The sequence below is a fragment of the Balearica regulorum genome, chromosome 3 (assembly GCF_011004875.1).
Source record: "Balearica regulorum gibbericeps isolate bBalReg1 chromosome 3, bBalReg1.pri, whole genome shotgun sequence".
Lineage (NCBI taxonomy): Eukaryota > Metazoa > Chordata > Aves > Gruiformes > Gruidae > Balearica > Balearica regulorum.
The window spans coordinates 90,957,684-90,983,846 of NC_046186.1; the positions used below are offsets into that span (position 1 = coordinate 90,957,684).

Here is a 26,163-nt window from a genome sequence, read left to right on the forward strand (position 1 = left end):
AGCAGTTCTGGTCCTCTCCCACCTCTCTCGGTCTCCTTTATACCCCCACCTGAAGAAATAAAAAAAGGTTAAACAGAACAGGAAAAAAATGCATAGAAGGACAACGCTCATTGATCAAAAAAACCTGAATGGCTTCCATACTAAAAAGTAACTAAATAGTCTAGGACTCCTCAGGCTGGAAAGATTACTGCAGAGTGAGATCATGGCTGTCTATTAAAATCATGAATGTGACACAAAAGAAAGAGAAGTAGGAAACAGCTTTTTTTCTTTTTTTTTGTCTTTTTTCTGTTACAAGAGCTAGGAGGTATGAAATCCGAGTAGCAAATGGCTGCGCCAAAATAAGCACACACAGCTATTTCTTTTATCTTCTGTTCAGAGTTTCTTACCAGATTGTGATCCTAAAGATTTACAGGATTCAAAGTGCAGCTAGAGAAATTAACAGAGGGAAAGCCCATCAAATTCTTAGAGCACTGTAGAACTGCTTAAATACGTTTATCTTTGTGCTAGGTTAGAGCTCACTTTTAATAGAAAACAGCTATTTTGGATGGGTTTATATTTTTTTAGAAATTAGAATTGAATAGATTAAAAAATCTATATTTCAAAGCCACTTATCCTTTTTCTTTTTTTCAAAAGGATCTATACTTGTTAACTTGAAGTATCCATATTTTCTTTCAGACATTATCTTGGTGGACTCTAAGATGTGTGAATATTCACCAGCAGTTGTTAGAGGAGAGATCACCTGAGCTATTTACTCTTGCCCAGACTTGTATAAAACAAGGTATGTTTCTAATTTCTCAGTTTATTTCTAATTTCTCTTCAGTTTATTGGCCTACAGCATCAGTTGTAAAATATTATGGGGAAGGGGAATTTGTAGGCCCAACCCTCACAACATGATGTTTATCAGATATGTAATTGCAGAGAGTAGGGAGGGAACAGAATTTGCTTAAAATGACATGGACTTGTATAGCACAGGCTATTTTCCAGCCTCTTAAGATGAAAATGGGAGTATGCAGATGTAGACAAAGGGGTTTTTTTTTCCCCTGTGGTTAGCACTGTTAACTTATCACAAGCTCACTTGAAGCCATTCTGTACAGTTTTCGTTCCTTATTTAACTGAGCTCATTTGGGTTTGAAAAGGGAATGTCCTTGGTCTTCTGTATCTTCATGGGGGAGATCAACTTCTTTTTTCCTTTTTTTTCTCTATCCCTGCCTAAGTTTTGAGATTTGTTACCTCTCTGCTTTATATAGAGAAAATAGACAACATTAAAACTAATTTATGTTACATATATTGACGTTTACAAAACTATAATGTAGAAAGTTAGTGTCAAATGTAATTATACCGCTTGGGTTTTTCTCGAAGAGGAATAAACTGTTATATAGACTGTTAATATTGTTTGCTACAGCAACTGATAAATCTGGGAAAAGGCGGCAGGCTTTTATATACATTTCCCCCTCAGCAGTTAATTAGCTAAAGATTCTTCATTTAATTTCATAAACCTGAAATTTCCAACCAATTACACTGGTGAAATTTTCTATTGTGGTTAGACATGAGTTGTCATGTATGTCTTATATTGACAAAGACGGCAATCTTAAATGCCAAAGTTTCAAGTCTCCCCTCTCCTAGCACACCTTAGTGGAGCTTTTTTGTTTTGTTTTGTTTTGTTTACTACTACCTACTACAGGTAGGTTCAGGCCATGCAAATTATATGTAAAATACAAAGTGGGGTTTGGTCCTTGAAGAACTTCCAAATAGGTAACAGAGATGTTAGTACAGTAATGAAATTGAGCAGAGGATTTTATTGGGTCCTCTGCGGTGAAGAAGCAACTGACTTAATGCTCTTACTGGATGCTGAAAGGACTGCAGTGGAAGGGTTTTGTTGCAAGTGATGTGAACTATGATTTTTGTAATTTTTGTTTTATACCTTATTAGAGAACTTTGAACTAACTTCTAGAGTTATCTTGCACAGGCATGGGAATCTTAAGATTAAATTCTACTTATTCTTTAGTCTGTAACTTTAAAAATTCTAGGTCTTGGAAAGTTGGAAGTGTTGCTGATTTGGTGCATATATTAGAAAGTAATTGACAGGTGTAATTTAAGCCCATCATGATAAATTTGTGGGCATGTTAATTTATAGGCAAAGGACTGGGAATAGAGGGCTGGACTTTAACAGGTGCCAAGAATGAAATCAAAGTTGCATTTTTCATTTCTAAATTAAATTATAGCAAATTGAGTCTTACTTCAAAAATAGGTGTTGTCAGTGTAGTGGGTTAGTCTTACAAGTTTAGCCTGTTTAAATGCTTGTATTGAAAATAAAAATTCCTTAAATGAGACTTCCAAGATATGTTGTAAAAGCTGATCTCACATCTACTTCTCATAGCCATTTTAAAACCAGTTGCATAGAAGTGGTTAACTGTTCTAGAGAGGGTTATTTTGTTTAGTTTAATGGTTAGGGGTGAGCTTTTTGAGACAAAACTGTTGCTTATTTTTAATGTAGTAAGGCTTGAATATTTCTGTTAGGTTATACAGTACTTCTAGAATATATATTTTCTAAATATTTACCTCTAAAATATCTATACATTTTATGTTATGAAATAAGTGGTGCTGGTGTGCTTCATTCAGATAAGGAAGGTTAAGGAGGTATGTTTGTACTGTTTTTTTAAAAAAGCTTAGAAACCGTAAATAGTCTTTTGCTCATTTGTAGGTAAATTTTTTTGTTGTTCTGGGTATGTGTTCCATAGATGTCCAGCATCAAAGATGTTTGGATGCCAGTGGTTTTGCAGTTCTGTTCGAGTACTGCAATTCTTGTTTGACAGAATAGTTTTTCTATGTTACCTTTGGAGAATGCAGAGCACATGAAAACACTGTTGGATTCTGTTAGGTAGATAAAATCTGTAATAGAGAAATTTGTAGCACAGTTATGTGACTGTTACTTTTTTTCTTGGAAATACCTAAAAAAACTTGGAACAAAACTGAAAGAGAAGTAATCACAAAATTAATTAAAATTCATTGACTAGATGATACTGCACAGAGATATAGTAGTTTGTGCAGCCCTGATCTGCGTAGGGGATGCTGCTGCCTATGCACAGATATAAGTACTATGATGTTTGTATTCAGAGAAGATGATGTAAAGTACACTTGAATCTGTAGTGAGTTTTTCCAGGCAGTTTTTGCTGTGTCTAACAGTTTATTTACTTTCTAATTAGGGCTATGTGGTATTTCAAACAAGTACCTTCATATTTCATAAAATGAATATTTAATAAACCTTTTAAATAGTCTTTGATTAGGGCTTGAAAAACCCACTTGCTTTTTCTGTAACAAGTAGAAAATTCTGTCCTAATTACTAGAGAAAAATACCTTCAGATTCATGAGAAATTATGTTTTCTATTTAAAATACATTGCTCTCAAATGTAAGGTCAACATCATCACCTGAATAGAAGACAGCTGCAGTGATTCCCTGCTGTTCTGAAGCAGCCGTTGTGCAAAACCAACTGTGCTCAGTGCAGTTTCCTGTCCATTTGGTCCTGTGCCAAATGTGGTATGGGATGCCGGAGGCATGTCTTAAGTCTGGGACATCAGTACTTCTGTGGAGCTACATCAATACTAGTAATGATGTGAAGCTTTCCACAAAGGTTCTTGAAGTCTCAGTTGCCTAAACTTATCAAGTTCTGGGATTAGCACTGTAAGTAAATGATATTTAGATAGGGAGTGATAAGACCACTTCTCAATGTATTGCTTTAGTTCATTGTAGCAATATAGATGATTGTAGCACAGGTAATTTTATATTCAGATCATTGAAACTTGTTAGCTATGGAAAATCAAAAAGTAATGTATGATAATAGACTATAACCTGTTTGGTTTTTTTCTCTGAAATTGAATCAAAGTCATTCAATTGGAAAGTTGTGGTTTTGTGCAGTTTCCACATGTGTACCTGCACATTCACTAGCTTGTAGGCTTTGTTGCACTGACAACAGCCCTTCAGGATTTAGTGGCTCAAACTATGCTAAAAAGTCAATGCAAATCTATGTTTATGTTTGTATAAAACCCTCTGTGCATTTTTAAGTGCTTTTAATACTACCTCAAAGAAAACCCCATTTTATTTTTTCCTCGTATAAATAGGATTTTTTGTCCTTTGGGAAACCATCAGAGTGGCATTGTATACATAGAGAGTGTGAAAAGCAAGTAAAGATGGCAGATGTCCCAAATAATTTACTGAATTTTTTTTCACTCATTAAAAAAATAAAGCTTTTCTTATAAAGGCAAATGTTTTATGGTTCTACGGGCATTATTTTTTTTTTTAAAAGACAATGTGTTTAATGATAAACATGGACAAAAACATTAAAAGCTCAGATTGTTTTTAATTAAGAGTATACATTGCTTAAATGTGAGGTTAACATTCAGGTATCTTTCTCAATTTTGAAGTAATGTGTTTGAAACAGACTTTGTGTTAAAAATGGGGATTAAATTGTACAGACTTGTTTTTAAATAGTTGTTTCTTGAGAGGGTCTTTTTTTTAAGAATTAAGGTGTAACCTGCTGTAGTCTCTATTTTACTTTAGTTGAAAACCATTGGAGTAATATTTTTAAATTACCAATTTGCTTTCATTAAACAAAATCTCTAAATTCTGACTTTGCAAAAAGTTAAGTTACTCGGCAAGATTTATCCATGCAAATTCTTATTTACTGAATTAAAAAAACTGTGTAAAAAATATGTTCAGACTTAGCAGCTTTCTATATTAATTGAAAGATTTGAAGTAGTAAGATTTTTTTACTAATCTTAATAAAGCATGTTTGAAAATTTAAGCATCCATTAAGTAACACAGCATCTATGTTAATCTTGGGTACCAGTCTTTTTAGGTACTGTGATGCTGTGAGCTTCTAAAGAGTTCCATTATGTAAATATTTTCTGGCAACATAAAGAAATAAAGCCCAAAGCAAAAAAACATTTCCATTTAAGAGTAATCCACGTGAATTGTTTTCAACTTAATGGTCTGTATTTTACAATGCAAGAATATTCTTTTGTCATTTACTGTATCTTGATAGATATAATTTAAATATTTAAGAACTACAAATGCTTCTGTGCTGGATGAAAAAATATCAAGTCTTCTTTCCTAAAGATGTCAGATTTATTTATGAAGGTATTTTCTCCTGTTCAGATGGAGAACATGATCTTTATCACTCAGCAAATCAGTAATTAAAAAAAAAATAAAACCTCCACACAAACAAAACTCCTAAAGATTCCTGAGTCCCCATTCAATGGTCAGTCTGCTGGTGAAACTTTCTGATTTGAAGCTTGCTACGTAAGGGGAGGGTGTTACCTCAATATTCTGTATTCTGAGTTCCTATGTTCTTTAGCAGGTCAGACAATTGGAGTTATTTCCTGCAGAAGTAATAAATTGCAATTCAGCTTTACTGTAAAATATAAGCGAAGATTAAACTCATGTTTGTTCTAGTAGTAATCCTTAGATATAGAACTTGAAAAATGTTTTAAATAGTGCATATCTTTTATACACTGACTGTGGGTTTTTAAATGTGTGGAGATATAAAGAACAACAGGTCTGCTTTAAGCATAACAGACTTTCTCTCCTGGTATTTTAAATGTATTTTTAAAATATCATTCTCCTGGACTGCATCCTGATAGCTTCTCTTTTTCTTAATTTGCAGTGACAGAAGCAGAAACTTTGTTCATGGGTGGTGAAAGCTGGCACTTAGCAATTCAGTTCCATCTTGAGTGTGCCTATACGTTTTTGTATTACTATGAGTATAAAAAAGCTAAACAATGTTTCAATACAGCTAAAGACATAACAAAACTGCAGATTAATCTTACAGGTAAGTTTTGCTTGTACAGTCTATGAGGATGGTTGGTTGGACCAAATTAACCTATGGCTTGTTGGGATTTTTTTACATATCCAAGTAGAAGAGAACTATATTTTGAAAAATCTTGACTATTAGCAGGTAGGACTTCCTTGTCTTCTAAGAATTAGCATTGCTTGAATATGGGAAGAGAAAAATGCTGTCTAGTTAAAATATCATCCCTAATACGGGTATCTGAGCAGCTGTGGTATTACAAGCCTTCCTCCTCGTGTTACATATCAAATTCTAGGTCTAGTTGTCTCCGTTATGGAAGTCCTGAAGCTAATTGGTGTTGTTACAAATAATTTCTGTTTATTTGGAGACACTTAGAAGTCTACATGATGATTTGATGCAATCTTTCACCTTTTATGCCACTAGCCTAGATCTAGTCTATGTAAAGAGCATTTAAAAGTCACTTTCAGGACTGTTGTTATCACAGGAAGTAAGTAGAAAAGTAAAATTTCTGATGAACAGAAATATCAAGGATTCAATCACTATAGAGACTTTATGGTTATCCTTTCAAAACCTATTCTTTGGAGTCAGGTAGGATGGGATTGCTACACTTGCAACTTCATTCAAAATTGCATGTATAGATATGAGACTGTTTAGTCTAACTGGGCCAGCTAGGTAATCAAAATGACATAAAATGCACACCTTTTCTGTTTGAGAACTTTTCATTGCACCTGAGTAGAAATGCCAAAACCTTTATATAGTTTTTTTTCCTATAGACTTATTAGTGGAAACCACTAAGGAACTGAAGCTTGCATCCACCTTACAGCACTGTATGTCACAAGGCTAGCTGTTCCTTTATATTTAGATTGGAGCTGCAGCAACCCTAGCTTATATCCTGAGTCAGTTTAATATTTTAATTAAAAAACAAACAAACCCACAAAGCTCCCACAAAACTAAACAACTTTTGTGGAACTCCATGCTCATTTCCTCAAATGTTTTAAAGGTTTACTTTGAAAAATCTGTATTGAAAATCTTGTGGCATAATCTTTTTGCATTACTAGGAGTAGATTATGTTCAATGATGTCTATGTAAAACATAGGGCAAACATTATTTGTATTTTTGATTACTTTACCAAGAGATTATGCTAGTCCCAGAGAGAAATTGTGGTGATACAGTCTCTTGGAAAAATGTGAAACTCCTAAAAGTTCTGTGGTTTATTTCCATAAATCTATTAGAATAGTTATGAAGGATGTCTAACCTGAAGGCAACTGAACATGTGGGAATTGCTGGCATTCTAGACAAATTCATTTGACATGCATGTTTGGGCTAAATGGAAGGAATGTTACATCATCAAAAAAGACTTTGCTTTAATGTAAAAATTCAACCTCTAGCAAAGACATTTTTAAGGCTTTTGGAAGGAATTTCCTTTTTAGGAAGGGATTTTAGAGGTTTTTATTCTTTAATGGTTGTAATCCTTCCTAGCTGAACATTTTATGGCATGGAAATGTATGCTGTTCTTAAATAGAGAACTTAGAACCGGTGTTTTCCAAAGTTATTGTAGAAATGTGTGAATAAATCCATACTTGTTTTGGCTTATGTATGTTTTTAAGTCCCATTAATCCAGATCTGTGCTATATTTCATCACTTATTGAAAAGCATCCTTATGGCCCTCCCAATAACTCCACAAACCAATTTCCAGTAAAAGAGAAGACTGTGGTCCTTCTTGCATTTAAATTTACTAAAATGAAGGGTGGTCATCCAAAATAAATTTAAGATCTACAGAGGATTAATAATGCTGAACCTTGAGATCTGCATATTGTCTGGTTATTGTTTTCATGTCCAATAACACATCCCTGGGAAGTTTTAATATGGAACAGAAAGTCAAGTTTCTGTGTAGATTCCCTCTCTTTTGTGAGGAGATATGGTAGTATAAAGCAAGCAATTTTTTCCCCCAGCTTAAACATGTGATAGATATTTTCCAGATAAAAATGATTATGTTTTGTCCCTGTAATAGCAAGGAATTCTTTGCTTAAAAAATGGGGGAGGGGTGTGTGCATCTCAGAGCATTAAACAAATCACAGTTTCTGGGTGGTAGCAAATACATTTATTGGCAACCAGTATAACTTTGCAAGTGCTTTATTCAGCTATTTAAGCAGTAAGACATAATAGGAAGTGAAGTACAGCATAATGATTTTCAAGCATTATTAAAATTGAGAATTGAGTGCTACTGTGTAAAATTAGTATGAAGCATTACCCCGTATGTCTCTCTTGTCTGCAGTGTGCCTTGCAATTTTTTTTTTAAGGTGATATTTTTAGAACCTTTTTAATTTCTTCATAAACTCTTTTAACACAGGGCTTTTCCATTAAAAGGGATAATTGGCAGAAAAGGAGAAATCAGTTTAATTTCTGGCTTCCCTACTGTTCTCTTTCCACCTCCATGAAGAAAAGGGGGTGACTGCTATTTCAGTGCCTGTGCCAGATGATTCTTACTGACAATGGCCTCATCCTCAGGTCTTTGTCATATGAGCAGGCAATCATCTTTACCTCAAAGATTTTATGTCCTGCAAAATTTTCAAAGTGATAATGAAATTAAGAACTTTAGTCTTAATTGGTTCTGCAAAAGCAACAGTGGATCTGCATTCAGTCCTCCATTTCTGTTATTTGACTTTCACAGTTCACATTACCTGAGCATTGTATCATAGTAATAATAAGCAAGCAAACCTCCAAATTTTATAGACTGATTTTTAGCTCTGTTTTGGCTATGGTTAAGATTCTGTTATTTTAAGTTACTGTCCTGAAGTTGTTCTGTGACTTCTCTGATTGCAGCTTGCAAATAGGTTGCTAACAGAGGAGGAACACGTGTTTTTCTTTTCGATTTGGTATAAATGTCAATTGCCACCCTAAAAAGTAGTAAAAATTGTCTGAGGCTCTAATAAAGAACTGAAGAAATAACTCTGAGAGGAATTTCACGTTGTGCGTTCTGAATGTTGATTAATTCAGTAGACAGCCATCATTGGTTTGTTCTTTCACTCTCTCCCATGTTACTTTTATAATGTCTTATATGCTGTATTATGGTAATGTCATGTCTGTGATCCTTCTTCGCAGACCTAAGTCTTCACATGAAGACTTGAAATATTTAAAATTATGGCCTCTAAGATATTACAGGATTTTCATTTGCCTAAATGTCTCCATGTTGTTAGCAGGCAAATGTCTCCAACTTTTAGCAGGCAAATCAAACAATTGTTTGTGGTTTATTGCTAGGGAATAAGTAGGGAACTGATGAAACTTAATGACTTTCAGTTTTCAAGAGACAATATGGTAGGTTATAGGGAATTTACCTAAAAGTGGCTTTGCAAGACCTATCTAGCTGTTTTTGTATATTTGTAATATGTATTTCTTTGTATCTCATAGCTAGCAGTGAGAACGCATACATTTCACTGCAAAGAGATCAAGTAGAGTTAAACCACTGCTAAATTTTACAGATGAATTCTCAATGTGTTTCTCTTTTATTTTGCTTTTTTGTGAGCACCTTTCTAGTTTATGATGGGCTTACTAGTTTTTAGTGTTCACTAATATAAACGTATTAATTTTCTGTAGGCGCTTTGGGGAAGCGAACACGATTTCAGGAAAAATATGTTGCACAGCTTATTTTGGATGTCCAAAGAGCAGATGAATTCCTCCTTCCTCACAGCGAGCTAAGTCCAGCTCCAACACCTCTAGAAAACTTAACAATGGTATGTATTTGAGAAGAATTGCTTTAATTTCTTAAAATGAAAATGTTCTGAAGCTTTTCTTGAGTGCCTCCAAGGGAGAAGTGTGTGGTGCCCAGGAGGAAACTACTTAATGATTTCTGAAAGCTTCTGGAAAAGATTTGGGGCAGTCATTTGCTAATATTAAACAACATGGGTTAAAACAACATGTGACTGTCTGCAAGACAGATGTGGCTACTCAATTAAAAACATATTTGCAAATATAATACTCTACAGTTTATGTATTAATTTCTGTTGACTAAGAATGATGGAGTTACGAAAACAGGTGAGAGACAGATTTTCAAAATAGCCTGTAAGGCATCACAGAAATGCACAGATTCCTAAGGGCTGACAGATATGTTTAGTAACTGTGTGAAGATAGGAAATTGGTCTAGGTATTCCTGCTGGCATGAATTATTTGCCCTATTGATCTTGAGCATGTGCATGATGACTTCAATTATAAATCACTCAACAACCATTGAATTGTTTGGGGATGGCATTTTTCCTTCATGAGGAGAAGTTCTGGTTAGGATTTAAAGTTATGCAAATTTGCTAAAGAAGCCAGAGATAAATTGAGGCATTATGGTCCAAATTTTATTCTTCAGGTTGGAAAGCCTTTATAAAAAAGTTTATGGCTTGATAGACTTCCAGGTCAAGCAGGTATCTAAAGCAAAAAAAAATGGCAATACTTCTCTGTTTCTAAATTGAACGCACAAGTATCTTAGGAGACTATCCTAGCTTTTTGTGTGTGTCCATTAGTATGTCCTTAGTGTTGTGTTCAATTTGATGAAAAGAGATTGACTGCATATATGCCACAACTTGTGCTTATGATAGAACTATGTATAGCAACTCATGTAAGGATAGTGAGAGCTCAGGGGAGACCACTTAGTGAGCGTTAGACTTAGTTATAGACTTCAAGTACAACTTACCTAGGACTAAATGACAGAGAGTCATTTAGTTCTCAGAGAGTCCCTAACTGGTATATTGTATGACTGTTTTTTTCCAGCTGTTTGCAACTTTCTGAAGAATTTGCCTTTGATTCTATATCTGATAAGGACTTTAGATTGGAATAAAAGCATGACATCATTTCAATAAAATGACAACACTGTTTTAGTTTGTAGGTATAACCTGGAATGAAATATATTATCCTTGCTAATAAAATACTATATTCATATGTTCTTTTAGTTAACAAACCAAAAGCTGCTGACATAAGTTTAACAGTTTGAGAAAGAAAACTGGGATATTTGGAACCTTTAAAAATTAGTTGTTCTTATGTTATCCACACTTTCCTACTAGAATTTTACTGAATGTATCTTGAAAATAATGCTAGAGAAAGTAAGCGTATCTACTCTTTCTGAAAAGGAAAAATGTGATGCTAGAAAGGACTTGAGAGGTTTTGGCTACAGGGAGAGAGTTGAATTTTGTGCAAATCAGAGCAACTGTGTCATAATTCTGTCATAAGTTACTTGGGCTGCCTATTAAGGAAAGTTAGGCTTTCTGTTACCACCATCTACTACTGGGAAACACAACACCTCCCCCAACTAAAAACCAAAAACTAGAACCTTTTATTTCTGCATTTTGTATGTGTCAGAAATTCTAGAAAATAATACTAGTAGAACCACGTGCTCCTTTGAGGAAAACCTGAGGTATTTCAAGTTCAGACATTTTATTAACATTGTGAGTGTTCTGTCACAGGTATTAGACAAGGCTTGACTAAGTAGTCTCTCCAATTCATGTGTGCGTTGAATTACCAATTAAAGGTATTGGTTTTTTTTCCCTTTTTTCTAGGATGTCTTTATTGATAATGTAGTATCAAAATACAATGTATTCACGTAATTTGTCAGTGTTAACTTCAACAGTGAGTCCTAGTGTTTCTTTTCCTAAATCTGCTCTCAAATTTGTCAGCTTGTGTATCTTGAAGTTCTTTTAGCCAAAATTAGAGTTAATGCTATTTTCCATCTGCCAAAAACTACCGATGACATCATTGCATCTCTGTCTAAGTTTAGGACAGATGCTTGATGTATCTTTTATACGTTTAAAAGACTATTCATGGCAAATGCATAGAAGCTAAATCTTGAGAGGTCCTGAGAATCTTCACAGGATTAACATATGCATGTGGAAAGCTAAAAGACCTGCGATCATGCTGCAAAATTATTACAGGAAAATTTTCTTTGTTTCTCCAGTGTTCTTACTTTACATCTGCTGTTAGCAGATAAAGGAAAATACTCTGTTCTCTAAAGATAGGAATTGTCCTGGATGAGTGGAAAATTTCCTAAGAGAATTATAAACTCTGCTAATATAATAGAATTATAGAATGGTTTGGGTTGGCAGGGACCTTAAAGACCATCTGGTTCCAACGCCCCTGCCATGGGCAGGGACACCCTCCACTAGACCAGGTTGCCCAAAGTCCCATCTAGCCTGGCCTTAAACACTTCCAGGGAGGGAGCATCTACAACTCTACCTTTCTTCATCTTAAGGCCATTACTCCTTGTCCTAATGCTACATGCCCTTGTAAACAGTCCTTCTTGCCTTTACCAGGACAAAATATCTGGAGGTGCTGGCTCAGTGGGGTTTTTTCAATCTGTTTCTTTAATTTGCAAAACTCCTTTGGAGGAAAAAAAAAAAGAGGGGGACCACTTCCCTGTGTAAGGAATTTCACTGTACTGGCAAAAGATGTGCTTTACTTAGTTGCACTTTCCTGATACTTAAAAATACATACATACATTCCTAGAGGTCAATGGTCACTAGCCTGAAAACCTACATGTTAGGAAAGCATTTAAGATTAATTTATCTCAGCTTGTCTGTATGTATATATGTCAGCCCTTATTTAAGTAGAAAATCAATATTCAGGTAACCTTAAAGTTGCTCTGAATGCTGTTGCTCCTACATGACAGCCAGTATACTTGTAGCAAAAATGGTTTGGATGATACTTCTTTCTACTGGCTTAGTTAGTTATCTGTCGTAGTCATGGTAAATTACTTTCCATTGTGTAATTTTCTGATGTTTGTATTATCCTTTTTCCAAAAAGTCTACATTTTTCATATTTTGAAGGCATAAATTACTCTGCAACTGTTTCTCTCTATTTTAAAATATTTCTTTTCTCCTCCAATAGAATTATGATTTAAATGATGATACAGTGCTTAATGAGATAAAATTAGCAGATGCTGATCAGTACCGTGTACCTGATTTGTGTGCAGAAGAGCTTGCTGTAATCCTTGGAATATGGTAAGTCAGTTTGTAGTTACCTAAAAAAAATTACTGCATGAATCATTATGACAATGAAATAATGAAGTGGTGAGTTGATGGGACTTTTTTTCCTGCCTTATCATATAGTCTGGTTAAAATGCTAAAAGATTTGCATTATATGTGGATAGCGTTTTCAGTTATCTCAGAGTGAACGTTAGTGTCCAGTTCAGAATTTCGGCAATGTTTCATTAATTGCTATATTGTTCTTTTATCCTGGAAAACCTTTTTGTTCTTTGTGCCTCAGATTAATCATGTTTCAAATGTCAGGGGGCATTAGCTACCATATGGTGATGACACTTTTAGTAAATTTTGAAAACATATTTCAGAGTCCACAATGGTCAGCTTCCTATGAGCATCAACCATCTCTTTCAAGCAAAACACTGCCCTGCTATTCAGTGCAATGGGAATACTTGTATAAATTCAGAGCGTCCATTGCTAGTTACAAGCTATAGTACGAAGTCCTTGTGGTTTTGCATTTAAGTTTTTGTTTGTTTGGTTTTTTTTCTCTTCCTGGCTTTCAGAAATTATATGCCACATGGGTTTTGGAAATGGCACAGAAGAGCAAAAAGCAGCTTGAGATTTGAGGATCATAAGTTGGCTGCTAATGAATATCCTCATTTTCTAATAGAGAAATACTTTTTTCTATGATGTAGTGGTCATTTAGCCGATCACAGTTATCACACAATTTTTTTGGTGTGTGATTTGTTTCAGAAGTATTAGTATGTCAAAGTAAAAATGGTGACTTTGATGCAGCATTCATCATTCTCAAAGCACTTTTCTGATCTGTGAGTTGCAAAATGATGCAATCCGTGGTACTGCTGAAGTATCTTGCCCAAGCCAGAAGGCAGCCCGGAGCCCAACTATGAGTGAATCGTAGTTACCAAGTCTCAGGCCATTGTTTCCTCTGTGGGGGCACATGGATGTTATAAGATCTGCTTTTGTGATAGGGTGACAGCAATAACAGGCCAGCAAAAGGCTAGTGAGACAATTCAGTGCCACAAGCTAACAACCCAGCATTTGGCATAGTTCTTTGTGGTGTGGGGCTTTTTGCTTGTTTTGTAGCACATGTTATAATATTTCTCTGCCCCCTGTCCCCACTTGCCAAAATTTTCAGTTATTTTTCCTCTTCTTGTCCCATAAAGTGCAGTGGAAGTCATTAGTGGAGTGCAGATTGTTTCCTTTTATATGCCCATTTCTCAGACTGCAGCTTTTTGAAGGGCTAGACGCTTGCTTTGTTATATAGTTGAAGTTAAATGTGAAGTCACATGTCTGTGGCTTCAGCTATGCACTTTAACCATTCAGCCCATCCACTGTAATCAGGAATTCATGAGTGGAACATGTACTGTGGCTTTGTATTTTCTTTATTCTCCAAGTTTTAAACTTGTTTTCTTTTCGAGGTCACATCTAGATCCAGTTTGAGGACAAAGAAGTGGAGTGAACAGTGGGTTGACATATATTCTTGGCCCAGTCACTTTTAGTCTTTCACACTGACTCAAGTCAAGGCAAAGCCTTCCCCTTTCTGAGAAGCATTTTCATGCACACTTCATTATTTAACACAGTATTGTCTTATATTCAGATTATATCAGCCTCCACCCTTCTGAAAGAAATTTCAACTTGCCTATTGGTCTTTCCCTTTTCTCTCTCTCTCTTTCTCTCTCTCTCTTCCCCCCCTGCCCGAAAAGGTAGAATTTGAATTTTACATTGGCTGGCTACACTGTAGGTTTCTTGATCACAGTATGTCACTTTCAAACCACCCCGTCATGCTCTGAATAGTGGCTAGAAAACATGCCAGCTCTGTGTGTACATATAGAGGTGTCTTATGATCATCTCACTGCAGGAGTACTGCAATCTAAAGGAAATACAAAAAGAAACTCCTAGGAGTGCAGAAGCATTACTTGGCTAGGACTATTTTGCTATTTGATACGAAAATAACTAGTTATGAGGGTATAAAACTTATTTTACAGTCAAGCCTTAAGACTATGGCCAAAGCTTTGTATAGAGCCTTGAACCAAACTTTCAGAGGCTGAGGGAAAAAGATATTAAAGTTCCAGTTTAAAAATAAATATTTAAAAAACCCCAAGAATGGGCCAATGTATGATTTAAATACGGTATTGTTATAGTATAGACAGCTAGCTAGATAAAAGGCCTAAATTTTACATGGTTAAAGTTAGGTAAGATGGATCATGTGCTTATAAAGTTTTATATATATATATATGGTCATACCGTATAGTTTGTATGAGAAGTACAAGGCAACAGTAGGTAAACACTGTTTTCATCTGTGTTTATAAGAGAGCATTCTCTCTTCTAAGCCATTGAGATGGAAAAGATTATGTTAAACTGACTGTGGAACGCCAGAGCTTACACATGTTGTCCTATGAAAGTAAAAGCTAAGACGTAAGATCTTGGACAGCGTTAAAGGTGATGAAGGTTTTTCTGTTAAATACTTCTTTGCACTCTGGCCCATCTTTACAAACATATCATGTAAGTGTAAATTTTTTTTTTATTTTTTTTTAAACAAACCAATTACAGGTGCCAGACAGTATAGTGATCTCACCATGGTCAGTTTATGGCTGTTTAAAATCATTGCCACAAAATATATTGCTGTGCACCAGTACATAAAGCTGTGTGAAGAGATTCCACTGGGGAAATTAACTTCCTGTCTTGCTGTTCAGAATGCTCACATAAAAAATGTTAGTCACTTGAAATACCTTTGTGAAACTTTGAAAACACATGTAAAGTGATCAGTTTGTTGAGTTTGGCTCTTTTTCATTAACAAAATTAACACAGCTGGTAAAACTGCATAGAAATACAGCAAATATTCATAAAATGCATATGTGGAAAGTCTGACCTATCTATTCTTCATCATCCACCTCATGCTAGTTAACTGTAGTTTTAAGTAGTTACCTGAGGAACTTGAATTTTCATTGTCTGCCCTTGCAGAGAGGAAACACAAGCAAACAAAAACTCAGAAGTTATTTTCATTCATCTAACTTTATACTGTGTATTCAAGAGTGACTGTGAGAAGATACCTAAGGGTGAATGATAACATTGCAAGCATGTGTTGCTCTCTTCTCCCAAATACTTTCCCAGCCTCTAAACAGGGATTTCCTGAGCCTAATCGGGCTTGTTTGCATTGCAGCCCTCAGTGAATCTCTCCAATATTTGTTGTCTTCCATTGAACCTGTGTAAATTTTTTGCATTGGTAGCATCTTTTGGCAAAGGTGTCTGTCTACATATTTTGTGTCTGCTGTTCAGAAAAAAAGCACCTCCAGGTAGTTTTGTTTGCCAGTAGCTTCATTTAGTGACTTAACTCTCTTATTTCCTAACAATTTTGAAAACCTCTGCAATGTCCCTCTTTGGTTAGTCCTAGCCTAATCAGACGTTTCTTTTGCAGAAGTTGTTACATGTTTATAAGACATAACCATCATGATTCATCATCATAAACCAACAATCATTCTAGCTGTCTGTTTCTGAAACTTTTCCAACATTGAATTACTGCTTTTGAAATTAAAGGTCCAGAACAGAACATACTATTCATGGGTGGACAAAGGCTTTATGTCATATTTTATGTATGCTTTGTGTTATTGATTTGTATACTTTATGTAGTATGCCCTAGTACGTTATTCTCTATTACTTTCCTAATTAATTATTCATATTTTTGATTTGCCTTTTTAACAGCTGCCTAGTACTGAGCTAATGTTCTCACACAGCTGCAGTGCTAAAGAGTTGCTCCTGAATAGAAATGATCAGATCGGAGCCTGTTATTTTTTTGTGAAGCTAGGACTGCATTTCCTGTTGTGCATTGCTTGGCATTTTTATTTTATTACCCTTTTGCTTTATCCTGTAAGGTCTTTCTGCACATCTTTATTGTCTATTCACATCCTTACTTCAAAGAACGTCATATCATTTGCAAGTTTTCTCACCTCACTATACATTCTCCTCTTCCAATTTATTTATTAATATTACAGCACACTGATCACAGCACAAAACCTATACAGGATTACACTGGTGACCTTCTCCATTGGAATGGCTGACTGTTTGTCTTACACCATTTCCTATCAGTTACTGACCTTTGCCAAGACATTCCCTTTTATCTCATATGAATGTTCAGTTTCTTTGAAAGTCCTTCTTGGTGAAGGACTGCTCAAAAAATATTACAGACATCCAAGTTGATTTCATCAACCAGCTTATGTATGTCCTCACATTTTATTTGATTCAGTATGGTAAAATCATTAAAACAATTTAACTTTTATCTTTAAAGCTTTGCATTACTGTACTTATGTGTCTTAAAGCATTTTATATGGATGTGGCAGAAATGGAAATTAGAGTCCTATTTTAGCACTGCTTTGGTCTGGAAGAACTGCATCTATATACTTCCAAAAACTGTGACAAAAATCTGTCTAGAATAAGGAGAGGATTAATCCTTTCTGCTTGAATCATATCTTTCGGATGCTGAACAATAAGTTCGAATTTTGTCAGCGTTTAACTGTCCCTTGCTTTACCCATGCTTTTCAAAAGCTATGGATATGTCACTTAACATTCTGATTGCCTAGCTGCTGTGATGTGCTTGTTATAATATTTGATGTTTTCTTGCTGCCTTTTTTTAGGAAGAACCCCACCTGCAATAGAGAAGCTTGTTCTGTTTCACCTGAAGTCACATTTGTATTAGTGACTAGTGTTTAGTGACTTATAGTTGACTACCTCAAGGTGACTATAAGTATTTCTGCTAGAAGCTGACATTGGACAAGGAAAGAAGTAACTGAAGCAGAGAAATTGTTTATTACTTTCCTGTTTTCATGAAAAATTTTCTCAAGGAAGGAAAAAAAACAGTGAGAGATATACATATATATGACCGAACTGTTTCCTAGCAGCGTTGTCTAAAACTTTCAAAAAAGCCCACCGATAATGTTGTGGGGTTTTTTTGTGGGAAGATGGGGGAAAAAATACATTACTATAATAGTTAATAAACTTTTCTTTTTTTCAGTTGATCTTTGATGCAAAATTCAGAACCACAAAAGTTAAATCAGGAAGGGGGAATAATAGTTAGCTTTCCTTATTGGCAGACTCCAATTTTACTGAACATAACAAGAATAAAAAGTGATGTCGAGGTCTTTGCTTGCTTTTCAAAGCCCTTTCTCATCAGTACTCAACCAAAAGCATAGTTGGTATTTCCTTGTGGCCACACTTATACAGTTTGCTCAAGTTGATGGTATTATGAAACGTCAGCATAAGTGGTATGAAGTCTGTGTGGAACCTTTATCATGGGAGGTCTTTAGGAATAGAATGCATAAACATTTGTCTGAAGTTAGAGGTTTGTAGAGCAGGAAGAAGAGTTGGAAGACCTCTCAAGTTTTCTTCCACTGTAGAAATTGTTGCCTTTTGACTACTCTGGTCATGTTCTTCCCTACCATAATGTGTAAATCTTTTTTTAAGAAAATTCTGGTCAGTAATGCCATTCCTCTCTCACCCAGCCACCCAATTTGCTTTATTATATAACTTATATAGCAATTTTAGATGTTAGCATTTTAAAAAATTGAGAGCGCAGCTCTAATGTGCCATTCACTTTCTGTGATAGCTCTTTTAAAAAAATAAATAATAAAAAAGATTCACTGCACACACTGATGATTTTGTTTACTTTGACGTTTTGTAGTTGTATGTCATCATTGTCGTTGCCCCCACCCTCCAGAAATTTTGTGGGAAGTTTGATGAGAAAGCATCAAGAAAAGCACTATTAAAGAGTAGATCCCCTAAGTTACAAAAGAAGGGAAAATGAATTTTATCTCCTAATAGAAGTAGAAAATTGAATCTCAGAAGGAGGTGTAATTATGCTTTTGCTCTGTCTTTCAGCCTACCTGTATTTGGCTGCAGTCCTTTCAATAAATGCCATTTGCATTGCCAGAGTAGAATTTGTTTCTAACTCATCCCTTAATTTCCTGACTGTTTCATCTGTACTCATTCCTAGGCTGCTTTAGTTTAATGAATATTGTCAGTTCCTAAACATTGGCCCTGTGTGTAATTTTTTTTTTTTGTGGTGGTGGGGTTTTTTTCCCTTCTGTTCCTCCATGTGATGGAGGTGGAATGTGGAAGAGACTCATTCTAAGGAGGCTTAGCAGTCTGCTACACAGATAATACTATTTCTTTTTGTGGGCATGCAAAGATAAAGAGATAAGAGTGCTTCAATGGCATCAATTTTTCTTTCTCCTATCTTGAGTGCTTTGCTGCTTATTCTTAGAATTCTTTTATTGTGTCTTAATACTTTATCGTGTCTTTTCTTTGGAGGAAAAAACAAAGAGGCACTCTGGCCTCTTTTCACAGCTGACAGATAAGCAAGTGATGAGGAAGATAACGTCTCTATACTATATTGCTTTTTACTTTTAAATTTCAAAATGCATTCTTACTACACCTTGGTAGAATTTACCAAAAGAAAATCAGTGTGTTTTACCTTTTCTATCTCGACAATTTTAGATTAGAAGCACTGGAAGGCAGAGGAATGTTCACTACTGAAAAGCAGATTCTTACTTGATTTGGGATATTCAGTCACTGTGTAAATAAATGGTAGTTTACTGCATTTCTCAAACTGTTTTCTCTGTGCTGTCTCCTTTCAACTCTCACAGCTTATGTATAGTCTCATTAAGTATACTCAGGTATGAAGATAGTGTAAACTCATTAGCCACATCTTTTAGTTGTTCCTCAGAGCCTACAGTATGTCCTGGACAGGAAGAAAAATGAAACTAGATATTTTTTTTTCTAAAATTAAGAGGGGAAAAACCTTACCAAAAAAACCCCAAACCTCAAGAAAAGAAAAACAAAACCTTCTGTATTCTACATGAGGTAGTTGGAATAGGATGTCAAGAGAGATGAGAGTTGTGATACCTGGTAACATGCATAATGTAGAGAGAAATTTTTAAGTACAATTTAAAAAAAGTCAGCTTATTTTTAGTTTTCAGTAAGAAATAGATTCTGTTCTTCCTTTTGTTAACAAAACATAAGGCTGAAAAATGTAAACTGTAAGTATCATTAAAAGAAAACTTTATGAAAATGTTGAGGTCGGAAGGGGACCACTAGAGATCACCACCTAGTCCAACTTCCTTGCTTGAGTCAGTCATCTAGACCAGATTGTTTATGGCCATATCCAATTAGGCCTTGAATATCTCCAAAGATGGAGACCTCAACCACAACCTCTCTGGGGAACCCCTTCCTGTGCTTTACCATGCTCACAGTATTAAAGGTTTTGCTTACCTTTTTAAATGGAATTTTCTGGATTTCAGTTTGTGTCCATTGTTTCTTGTCCTTTCATTGGGCACCACTGAGAGGACTTAGATTCCATCTTGTTTATTCCTTGCCATCAGGTATTTATACATATTGATAAGATCTCTCTGAGCATTCTCTTCTCCAGGTTAAATCATTCCAGCTTTCTCACCCTTTCCTTGTATATCAGATGTTCCACTATCTTAACCATCTTTGTGGCCCTTTGCTGGGCTTACTCCAGTATGTCCACATCTCTCTTGAACTGAGGAGCCCAGAGCTGATGACAGCACTCCAGGTGTGATCTCACCAATGCTGAGCAGAGGGGAAGGATCGCCTCCCTCGACATGCTGGCAGCACTCTTCCTAACGTGGCCCAGGAGGCTTTGGATGACTTTGCTATAAGGGCACGTTGCTGGCTCATATTCAGCTTTCACCAGGGCCTTTTCTGTCAAGCTCATTACCAAATGGTCTGCCCCCTGCCTGGACTGGTGCATGGAGCTACTCCTTCCCAAGTTCAGGACTTTGTGTCATGTCCCATCATCAAGGTCATTAATGAAGATGTTAAACATTATTTGATCCCTGGGATACGCCACTAGTCACTCGCCTCCAGCTGGACTTCATGCTGCTCATCATAATCCTTTGAGACTGGCAGTTCATCTAGTTTGCAGTCCACCGTGCTGTGCATTTATCTAGTCCGTATTTCTTCAGTTTGTCCATGAGGATATTATGGAAGACAGTGTCAAGTGTCTTTCCAAAGTCAAGATAAAGTCCACCAATCTAGTCATCTCATCATGGAAGGCTATCTGGTTAATCAAGCATGATTTCATCTACCTAAATACATGCAAACTACTCTGTCACCTTCTTGTCCTTCATATCACAGATTCTTGAGGTTGTAATGGACTGTTGGAGATCATCTTGTCCAACCCCCTGCTCAAGCAAGGTCAGGAGTTGGTATTTTCCGTTGCAGAACTGCATGAGGTTCCTGTCAGCCTGTTTCTCCAGCTTGTCAAAATCTCTTTGGATGGCAGCACAACCTGCTGGTATATCAGCTGCTCCTCCCAATTTTGTGCCATCAGCAAACTGAGGGTACACTCTGCCCCATCACCCAGATTCTTAACAAAAATGTTGAACAGTATTGGACTCTGTATTGACCCCTGGGCTACACCTCTAGTTACTGGTTTCCAACTAGACTTCGTACTGCTGATCACAACCCTCTGAGCCTACCTGTCCAGCCAGTTTTCAGTCCACATCACTGTCTGCTTATCAGCTTCTTTGTGAGGATCTTATGTGAGACAGTGCTGAAAGCATTACTGAAGTCCAGGTAGACAATGCTGCTCTCCCCAAATCTACCAAGGAAGTCATTTCATCATAGGAGGTTATCAAGTTGGTCAAGCATGACTTCCCCTTGGGGAATCTGTACTGACCACTCCCTCCATGTGTTAGGAAATGGCTTCAAGAAGGATTTGCTTCACATCCTTGCCAAGGAATGAGGTGAGGCTAACCTGGATCCTCCTTCTTGCTCTTGCTGAAGATAGGAGTGACATTTGCTTTCTGTCAGTCTTCAGGAACCTCTTTTGGTTGCCATGACCTTTCAAAGATAATTGAGATTTCAACAGGTAGCCTCTATTCTGTACCTTGTTCTTTTGGCTCTTAACAAAGTTTTAATCAAAGTGTTGACTGTTATTTCTGCAATGTTAATTGTATCATATGTACAAAGGAGAATTAATAAAATGGCAAGAAAAAAGTTAGATTGGGGTGAAATCTTGTCTCCAAAGTAATATATGTAAAGTAGTGAGTATAATTTCAATCTGTGATCTGTCATCACAATTAATATACTATCTTTGCAATTTTAACCTATAACATGAAGTCTGCTGCAAAGTTTAAGGAATAATGTGATGAATATAAGCTTATGTGATAATCCATACTCTGTGGTATGATGTAGGATATATTTCCTCTTGATATCTTTTGTTTTCACAGGGAGCTTGAATTGTAGCCTTGCTGCTCTTTGTGGCACTTGGAGGTATCTCTTGTAGTATATTTGTAAATGTTGGTGGGGTGTTGCTAAGGAGAACGTCCACTCATGTAGAGTTGTAAGCCCAATTTCTTTATCATCTCTGTAAATGCGTCCAGTTGTGAATAAAATAACTGTAATTCTTATCTCTCTGTATTCTTCTGGGTTTCCCCCTTTGTGTACCACAAGCTAGTGGTAATGCCAGTTAGTGAGATGGACCTCTGTGGTCATGTTCCTTGAGTGGCTAGAAAGAGGGTATGTATTTGAGATTACCCTTTAGCACTTTTTGAGCGTTAGTGGTTTTTTGCTTTGCAGAATCTGTGTTCAATTAGTCATAGAATTTTAACTGAAAATAGACCTCTGTAAAAAACACCAAAAAAAACCAGGGAATGGATTTAAAACTGTTTAGGATTTGTAAAATTATTATTCCCATAAGCTTAAACTGAGCAAGACATTTCAATTTAGAATGGTCTTGGAAAGGCACTACTGAAATATCTTGGTCCCCTAAATGATTCTTTTTATTTTTTTTTCCTTCTTCTGTGACTGCTCCTAGGGTCTAGGTCTTCTACACATACCATACTCCCATTTGTCATTGTAACAGTTTTCCAGAATGTCCTTTAGATTTCTGCAAGTTTGAAAAACACGTTCTGCATAGTGGTATGCTAAAGATTAAATCAGCATTGCTGTTTTGTTGGTTTTTTTTTCCTTTCACAGTATAGACTTCCAGAAGAACAATCCAATACACAAATTAACTGAAGAGGAACTTCTGGCTTTTACTTCAGTAAGTAACTTATCTGGACTTCTTAGTAAACATGTTTTCATTTCATATTTAAGTACCAAGCAGTAACTTGTCAATCACATTAATCATGAAACTGTTTGTAAATGACATTTGGTTTACTACTCAATCATCTCATTACCTTTTTCTTATTTAAAGAAATTAAAGTGATGCTGAAGTTCAACCCAGTTTTGAGACATCCTCATGCAGGATAAGCTTGACATCTAAAAGTTTAATTTAATCTGAAAACATGCACAAAACAGTGTGTGTGTGTGTGTGTTCGAGTTTTTTTAACTGTATGAATTATTATGTGATATTAAACTATGTATTTTTACAGTAAACTCTTCCTATGGGACTAGTGTTGGAAGTGTTCTTCTTTGAATAGTGTTTAGGTGGAGTTCAAAAGGAATTTCAGCTTTATTCTGTCAGACTTATTCAGTCTATGTATCAGATGTTCTGCTTAGATATGTTTCTTCCCAGTTCAATGGCTGATTTGCTGCAGAACAATTCTGTAAATTCCAAAGAAGCCTTGAAAATTGTAACTCAGTATTTTTTCAATGTAATTTTTTTACTCAAGACGAAGCATGATTTGCTTTCCTTCCTTGAGCTTTTCCAGTTTTGTGTGCTTTTCAACAATAGTTTATATGGGAGGGTGAAGGAGGAAAGGCTAATGGTTATATTGCCATTTTTGCTTACTTTCCACAATGTTAGATTTCAGCTTTGGGTGCAGTAAAGAGGGCTTGCTCTCCTACTCAAGCCTTGTAGTCTCACACCCTTTTGCCACAGTAGTGCCATCTGAAAAAGTAAATTCTTGTTAAGAGTTTGCAAATAGGATCTCAACAAATATCCATTTGATTTCAACTGAGCTGAATTTCATCACTGACACTTGTAGTTACGTGAAAGTACTATGGGCAGTACTCTAAGGTTAACTACGGTAATGTTTGAGAGTTTTTTGTGATGGTGAAAGGAAGTTCGATATGTAAAAAGAAAATCCTAGTCTTTTTATTAGATAGATAAATGTAAAGTAAGTTGATTTTAAAGTCATGTTTGTTTAGGTCCCTATGCTAATATAGTACATGTAAGATCTGCACGAGGGAGCTGAATGAATCACTGTAAAACAGTTTGACTTATGTAGGTTTTCTATTTGTTCTACATTGATCATAGTGTTTTCTCATGATATATTCATAATTTTGTGCAGTATTTTGTTTTGAACAACAGTTTTGTTTTGGGGTGGGTTTGGTTTTTTTTTAAAAGATGGAATAGAGAGCAGGAAAAAAATGAAATGTAGAAAAAATGAGACTGTTCACTCTCACTTCATATTTTAGTAATTGAAGTACCCATAAGGATATTAAAGAATGATGACCATTAAAGGAGAAGAATAAACTTACAGAAAGAATAACTATGTACAAATAAAATGGTGAAATTATTACAGTATAATTTTTTTGCAGATCTAATGTTGATGCAAATGTATGAAATTTCAAGACATGCATATAATTTCATTAAAGCAAACCCTGCCATTTTTGTTGTTGAAATAATATATTTTCACTTGTGGGTTTTCTATGAAAACTCAGAATTTTGCTTCTCATATTTTATTTCCTGTGAAACTCCCTGGACTTTTTTGTATACTCCCTGCTTCAGTCTTCCCACTACCCACTATTGTTTGCATAATTCTTAGGTGGAAAAGCAGCCATTATATACCTGAATCTTGAAATAACTTCTCCACATATCCTATCCTTATAATATTAAATGGAGTGAAATTGTAATAACAGAACATCTTTAACAAGATTAGCCCTACTCCCATAATGGTGTGCTTTCCAGAATAATGAAAATAGGAATAGGGTTTACTTGTTTTAACACTTGAGTTTTCAAACATTTAAACACTCTTCAGGTTTTACAACAGTGGAGAAAAGGTCAAGGTAGCACATATATTAGGCAAGAAAGATAAGATAATCAGCTTTACTGTCATCTTTTTTCTGCTATTGCTTGAGAGACCATGTTACCTGTTATCTGAGATGTAAGATCTGTTGGGTGATTCTTCATAATGATGAGAGAATTAAACTGCATTTTCCTGCCATCTAGTGGCTGATTCCTCAAAAATCATAGGAGAGCTGATGAACTTGCTTCTTAAATATTTATTGCAGTGACTGTGGGGAGCTTATTTTTTCATTCATTCATTTATTTATTTATCTTTTATAGAGCTTCTAAGTCAGCTACAGCTTGCTTCACACTTGCAAGATCAGCAGCCACTATTAGGATAGATCTCCAGAGAAACGCAGCTGAAAGATATGTGTAGGCTTCCCTATTACTTTGTGCTCTGTGTGGCAAAAAAAGGTCTATAGCGATAAAAGAAGAGGAATGTACATCTCTCTAGTAGTGCAGAATTCAGTGGACAGCAGTGACTTAAAGAAGTAACTGCTAGACTAAAAATTAGAGGAAATAATAAATTTCAATATCAGAATAGTGTTCTTTGAAACTTTTGCTTAATGTTTCCAAGTTAACTGGATGTAGGGACACAATTCAGTCTTTTCTTTTTTTTCTTCTTTGATCTTGACCTATGGTCCCAAGACACAAACAAGAACAAGTATGAATTGTAACGTTACCGTCCCAAATCTCTCCTGGAAAGTGAAAACAGGAATCAGATGTTAATTTATATCATTTCTTTTCAATAAAGGCATCTTTTGTGGAGTTTGCAACTGAGCCTAAAATTGTGGATAGTCACTGCAGAATTTCATTATAAAATCTCTGAGCGGTTCTGCATCTTAGCTCTGAGTCACTGTGGCAAGCAAATCCATCGCTGTGCTCCCTGGCAGTAGGGATGTTCTGTGTGAATATTAACACAGCCTTGGTTCTTATGGGGTCTGCCAGCTGAGTAAATAAGTGGCACTGCAAATGTTATCACTTGTATTTAAGGTATTTACCAAGCTTCGGTACTACCTAGTGAAACAGACAAATGAGCACTATATCAGTGCTGCTCTAGTAATTTCTTTAGCGTCATTTAAACTGCTGTGTGTATGTGTGTGTGTGTGAGCAGGCATCTTCTCAGCCTACATGTGGATTCCTAAATCTGCAGGCTGGTTAGATGGTTGTCATGCATTCATCTGATATCTGCTGACATTTGTTTCCTGAAGAAACAAGGGTATTTCAAGGTATCTTAGGAAACTTGAGAAATTGTAAGGCATTTTTAATAGATCAGTGAATTGTGAAGAGATCCTTTTGCTTTCGACATTGCAAAATAAATGCATGTGACCTGCAGTTTTTCTCGAGCAGAGAGAATTAAGGTCCAGGTAGTATGAGAGGGAAAGGGTGATCAAAACGAACTTAAGTAGATGATGTG

The 26,163-nt window shown here is 35.7% G+C and overlaps 1 protein-coding gene across 1 annotated transcript in view; it reads left to right on the plus strand.

Annotated features, from left to right (window-relative positions):
• TTC27 (tetratricopeptide repeat domain 27) overlaps positions 1–26,163 on the plus strand; it is a 123,549-nt gene that overhangs the window by 19,003 nt on the left and 78,383 nt on the right. Inside the window, exons 5-9 of the mRNA XM_075748925.1 lie at positions 676–778; positions 5,661–5,825; positions 9,399–9,535; positions 12,663–12,775; positions 22,769–22,835. Of these exons, the coding sequence (XP_075605040.1) occupies positions 676–778; positions 5,661–5,825; positions 9,399–9,535; positions 12,663–12,775; positions 22,769–22,835 (585 nt within the window). The remainder of the gene's footprint in view (positions 1–675; positions 779–5,660; positions 5,826–9,398; positions 9,536–12,662; positions 12,776–22,768; positions 22,836–26,163) is intronic.